The sequence below is a fragment of the Micropterus dolomieu genome, linkage group LG01 (assembly GCF_021292245.1).
Source record: "Micropterus dolomieu isolate WLL.071019.BEF.003 ecotype Adirondacks linkage group LG01, ASM2129224v1, whole genome shotgun sequence".
In the NCBI taxonomy this organism is placed as follows: Eukaryota; Metazoa; Chordata; class Actinopteri; order Centrarchiformes; family Centrarchidae; genus Micropterus; species Micropterus dolomieu.
This window is the reverse complement of record NC_060150.1, coordinates 24,608,339-24,614,732: the sequence shown is the minus strand read 5'-3', so window position 1 is coordinate 24,614,732 and position 6,394 is coordinate 24,608,339. Positions and strand designations below refer to the sequence as shown.

General features: G+C 39.9%; 1 protein-coding gene across 1 annotated transcript in view; it reads right to left on the bottom strand.

Annotated features, from left to right (window-relative positions):
- Window positions 1–5,064: 5,064 nt before the first annotated feature.
- The window catches only part of cnn3a (calponin 3, acidic a), a 24,485-nt gene continuing 23,155 nt past the window's right edge, over window positions 5,065–6,394 (bottom strand). Inside the window, exon 8 of the mRNA XM_046062082.1 lies at window positions 5,065–5,873. Within this exon, the coding sequence (XP_045918038.1) occupies window positions 5,780–5,873 (94 nt within the window). The 3' untranslated portion in view covers window positions 5,065–5,779. The remainder of the gene's footprint in view (window positions 5,874–6,394) is intronic.

The window sequence follows — 6,394 nt, the reverse complement described above, 5'->3', positions numbered from 1 at the left end:
ATTTGTTTTGGCCATGCGTGCATATGTGACAAGTCGGGGAGTGAGAACGGGTTGGTCAGACAGGAAGTCTGTGATCTAGCTGCAGGTGGAATCAGGCACACTTAGTTGGTAGTGCTTGTACTGCAACATGGTATTAACCTGAACACTGTTTAATCTTTCTTCTTAAAGTTGCGAAATAATGCTCAGTCCTCCAATTAAAAAACACAGATAAAATATAGATGCAAGCAGCTATTCACGGATTCAAACCTTTTTCCGCAATAGCTATTTAAAAATTATTTGACACATGTGGTTCAACAATATTATGATGAGACACAGTTTTTTATTTACAGTCTGATTTGTGTTATGCCACACCCCTTTCTGCCAGTGGCAGACGCTTCGGTTTGAACCCTAAATATAAAACACATATCACTACATTATAAATGAACTCTGAACTGCACACAGCCACAATACTACAGCTAATGAAATGCAGTCCGCAAACACAAAAGAAATTAATAGCTCCCAGCACACACAGACTCCAACACAAACTCCACGGAAGGATAGAAAACAAAAAAAAAGTTTTAAGGTGTGAAATCCGTGAGGCCAAACGAGAATCGCAATGCAGGTATTGTATCCAGGGCTTGACATTAACATCCACCAACCCGCCAAATGCAGGTGGATTTCAGCAGTGGCGGGTAACACAGTCACTCCCACTAGCCACTTAGGCGTGTTGAAAAATTGCAGGCATCTGAAATAACAAACAAATTGCAATGTTACACTACGATACGACACTACAGCTCCCATGAGTACTACCTGCACATGGTCCATTGTTAAAGTATATTGTCCTGCTCGCTAGTGATTGACGACACTGTTAACTAGGGCTGGACCCGAATATTCGAATATTTGATTATTCGCTCTTAATTACTATCGAAGCATCGAAGCTCAAAAAATGACATTCGGGCCAGTACTACTGTTAACAAGAGGACGTTGTGGAGATTATACTAGCAGACTGTCTGTCGGGAGCACCGGGCTGTTTGGTCTACACTTATCAACTACCAGCGGCAGCGATGACAAAGCAAGCTTTTTAATAGAAGGAGGATCCTCACAACAGGCGCATCTCACCGTCTCCTGCAGTGCTGCCTTTTGTCAAACGAGAATATAAAAGTTGGATCAATCACAGGGCAGTCACAGTCCCTTAGACCTTTGGAGGGTCAGTCCTAATGGTATGATCTCTGTTATAACACGCGACTGGTCGCTGTGCACACACACATTAACAGAGCGTTCAGTCAGTGCGTGAGTGTGCGTGGCTGACCAACACATTCTCATATCAGTGCATCATAACTGACGCTTTTAGACAGCGTAACAAAGCGTAAGGATTTTATGCTAAAGTTACCCTTCAGCGTCCGTATGAAACGCCCCCATTTGCTACGTTGCAGCAACACACCGAAGGCTAACCCCACCTGTTAGCACAGTGCGGAGAAGAAATGCACAGGAGAATGAGAGAAAGAAAAAAGGCAGAGCTGAGACAGAGAACAGCCAGAAGGAAAGTGCCGTTAAATGCTGTAAAATTACAGATATCTTCATGAATAAGGGACATGGTGTTTAAAAAAGGCAAAAACATTACTACTACTACTACTACTACTAGCAGGGCTACCCTCATGTCACATCATATCATCATATTACAACTACCTTTCCAGGGTTGATATGTAATTTGTTATTCTTTGCTCACTGTTTCTAATACACAGAATTTTTCTACTCTGTATTACAGTATTTACACTACAGTGTTTCTGATTTTTTTCAGTTTAGTTTTTATGTTTTCAATCAATCTTTTACACTCATGCAGCACTTTTATTATATACAATAAGAGAAAGAAACTAAGAAACTAATCTTTTTGTGTTTATCTTAATAGACTACATGTATTAAAAAAAGGAGCTTTACATGTCATGGAAATTGTATTCCTGGTGAGAGGTTGAGCAAATAATTGAGTTACAACAAACCGCTGTCTTTGAAGAATTTATTTAACAAAAGATAATAAACAGAGAAGTAATACAACAAAATCAGCTGGACCAGAGGTTCTGTCTCCTAAGACAGTCACTAACGTCTGGCCCAGAGCAAACAATTGCATGATCATTTACACAGTCTGAGCATCTATGTTTTGGGGAACAAAACATGGTCCTTGACTGGTCCCACTCAAGGAAGGAGAAGAACAGCTAGTAAGGAAAACAATCAACAACCCCACATCTCTGACCTAAACCCTGCACATGTGGACAGACTGGAATAACAAGAACAATAATAAAGATGGAACAGGTTAAAGATTTAAAACAACATATAAGACATAATAAAAGGAGAAAAATAGCACTTTTATAAGTACTTACATAAAAGATTATAAGTGTAAGAAGAAAACAGTTTTCTGCCCTTACATTACACAGAACCTTTTCAGAGCTAATGACAATATCAGTACATTTTAGCATGCCATAGTCAACTTTAATCACATATATATAACATAATTTCAACAACAAAAATGTGTGTAGTTAAGATGCTGCAGGGCTAGTAACTTTGGAAAACCCCTAATCACATTGGCTAGTGAACATAAAAGTTAATGTCAAGCAAACTTGATCCATATTACTGTCCTATGTACTGGTATTATGTCAAAGTGTTGATTTAAGCGCGCGGCTGTGGATCAAGGGGTAGCGCGGTCAGAAAGTCAGTGGTTCAATCCCTGGCAGTCTGCATGTCAAATGATCCTTGGGATGTGTGTATGAATGTGTATTTCTGTTTCTGATTGTAGATGCAACTTAGTCTCTCTCCATCAGTGTGTGACTGTGATGTAGTGTAAAGCTCTGTGAGTGGTCAGAAAGGCACTATACAAGTACAGACCATTTAGCCAGCAAGAAATGTTACGTTACAGAGCAAATGTGGAGCAATTTGTTTATACTAGCCTATAGTGACGCAATGCAGGGTCAGCCAGCTACATTATCATGGATGCGGTTTGCTTCGTAATGTTAATTCAGAGTTATTTTCATTTTACTGATACTCGGGTACACAGCTTCTTCCTGGTCTCAGTCACTGTAATTTAGGTGAACCACATAATAAACAATGATGCAGCATAACAGTGCAGGACAACAACATAGCCGAAGATCCATCTAGTAAGTTCCAGTAAAATGACTTACCACGTTCTAACTGTTGTACCAATGTGGCAAAAATCACATTTATGATGTTCACTCTAGTTCACTAACACTTTTCGTTATCATCCAATAACCATTTTGCTGAGCCTCTCTGGTGAATGAAACACAGTCAGTGCCAAGTGCTCACTTGCAATCTGCAATCTGAAACCCCACCGCTAGAGGCCACTGAAAACTACACATGGCCCCTTTAATATTTACCAAAAAGTGCTGCAAATATAATTGCTACTGCTCATTGTCCCACTTTAAACCATTCAAACTGGTTGATAGCGCACATTTGTTTGGAACTATTTAACTACATGGCAGCGAGAGCAAAGACTGGCACAACTCTATTCTTTAACAGTGCTAGTGATGTGTCAGTCAGAGAGCTCATAGAGCAGACTCTTTAAAGTGAAAGGTGTGAGCCAGCTCCGGTCTGAGAGGCAGTTTCATTAAAAAAAAAAGTATCAAAATTTAATCTTTCAAAATTTGCATTTTGATTTGCTGTTTGAAGATTAAACAGCTAACTTTACAAACTACTCAGCCCCAAACTATATGTTGCTTTATCAGAAAGCAATGTGACCATAAAATAGCTGGTAAGAAAACCACAAACCTGAAGAGACACATTAAGGCTCACCACAAAGAAATTGAGATAGGTTAACGAAAAGTTAGGTTGTTTTATTTAAGCCATGTATTATATTAAGCCGACTAGTACGTAGGATGTGTTGTGAATCATTTAACCTGTGTTTTTCATCTGATAATAAGATGAATAAAAAGCAGGCATGAAAACAGTTTTCATTGGCTGCATTAACGGACCCTAATATTCCACTAATAATTGGCATAATAGCCCAATCAGAATAAAAACGCCTCGTGTGACCACCACAGTCGGAAGAGACTGGCCCAATTCAGGCCAATCGGTAGGAATTTTCAATCGGGTTGAGAGGTGTGGTGTAAACCTTTGATAATGCGTTCAACAGAAAAATAATTGCATCTTATTATAATTGTATAACTGCTTATGACATTTAAGAAGAGCGGTAACATTGTGGAAAGATGTATGATCAAACATGCGCAAATAGATTTTCCAAGACTCTGAAATTAAAGTTTCTTAAAACACAGAAACCTCGAGGGACATAAAGGTGACCTCCTACCGTTTGACACGCCCCCCGGGAGAGTGACTAACAAAACCCATGCGACCTCTGTCTCCTTACGCTTTCTTACGCACTCTTATTATTAGTAAGAGACTGTTACGTTCTCTTACTATTCAGACGCTCTCCTGAAACCGAATTCCCGCCTTCAAAGATTTCCGCCCGGGGAATATCTCCGTGGCTGCCGAATCGTCCGTCCTTCTATGTCCACTCCGGACGCGGGAGATTTGACTCGCCTATTTCTACCTGGGATGAAATTTCCCCAGACTAGCTATCTTTTTAGATTTACCTCACGTTTAATTGTCTTCACGAGGTCTCGTGAACTTTTAATGATTTTACCTTTCCATTTTGTTTGAAGTTAGTACTTTGATTATAACTTGTGTATCTTCTGATTAAGAAGCAACCAACAGTTTCTTTTGAAACCTTACCTCTGTTTCACTACTTCTGAAGGCCAACAGAGTTAGTCACACGTCAATTATAATGATTCCCCCACAGTCAACAACTAAGGAACTAGGCAAGGTGTAGGCCTACTTAATAAAGTGGGCAGTGAGGGTATATTCCACCTTTGATTCCCTTACTGCTGGTTACTATAATTTAAGTAGTGGAATGCTTCCACATCAGAACTATACATTCCTGTCTCAGCACCACTACACAAGGACTGCAGCATGAAATTACTGTATTCTTGATGTACTTTGAAGCTGCAGCAACAAATGTAGCAGCACCTTCTGCCAATACAACTGGTCATGTGTTTGGAACAATAATGTGCAGACAGGCTTCCAGAATTAAAGAATGTTAAGGCTTTATTTATAACATACCTCTTTCTTTACAAACCATATAACTGTGGGCTGTTTTACAATGAGAGCCATTGCAATAAATACAGTTTGGGAATACAAAGGAAACAACATGAAACTATACGTCATGTAATGGAACTAGAAAGCCTAGCTGTAAAATAGAGCCAGCTTGGGTCTAGTCATCTGCCCTAACCGTAGCCAAATAGCCACCATGCTTATCATTATAGGAAATAAAATCTAGTGATTAAATGTAAAACATTACAGACAGAACACAGGGGGGAGATAGTCACATCGATCAGCCTATTCTTGAGAACTACACATGGGAATTCCACAACTCCAATTTCACATGGATCAAGCAGCACAGTTTCAGTTAAGGAATACAAAAACTGGAATGCAGCAGCTTCACCTGATGCTACACCATCATATCACATATCACTACTTCATGGTTCCATCATTAAGACACATTTTAAAAAGTGGGTAATAAAGAATGCTCTCAAGCTTAAAAACATGTTTATGTATCTCATTAAATGCTACTGCAACTTCTTACAACCTTTGCTGCTCAGATCAAAGAGTCTAGGTGAAAAAGTAAAGCACTCAAGGCAACATTTCATTTTAAAGAAAAAAAATACTAGTGAGGATAGCAAATGACTTGCTCTGTTGTGAAGATGATAAAATACACTTGTAACTGTTTTTCTGGACGTCTCCACTAATAGTCAATGCCCTGATCATTGTAATGGGAGCTGTAATTGTCATGGTAACCTCCATGATACTCGTCCTCTTGGAACTCAGCCTGATAGTCACTGTCGCTGATCTCCGAGCCATTGGTGCCGGTCCCCTGGCTGCCATTAGTGTGGATGACTGGCTCTGTTGAGGGGGCACAGTACTTGGGGTCGTAGACCTGTCGTCCCAGACCATACACACTCATACCCCTCTGAGATGCCACCTTGTTGGTGCCCATCTGGAGGGAGATGGTGGAGTTGTCCAGCGGCTGCATCGCCACCTTCTGGTCAAAGATGTCCCTGCGGGTACCAGGGGCTGACATTCCCGCCTGCGGGAAACCACAATGCAGCAGAAACTTTACAACATGATAAAGGTAGTACACATCCACTCAACATGTATTGAATGATCTGTACAAGAATTGGACACATTTTTGTAGACAAATGCATTTAAAAGAAAGTTCCCACACAAGTTCATTAATCATTAATAACGGATTATCCGTCATTCAAGGTTCAATGATCAAGGTTAGTGATTAAAACTATTTTTGGGAGGTAATGTCACATTGTTCCACAGCTTTAGCCAAAAAAATTATATATATATATAT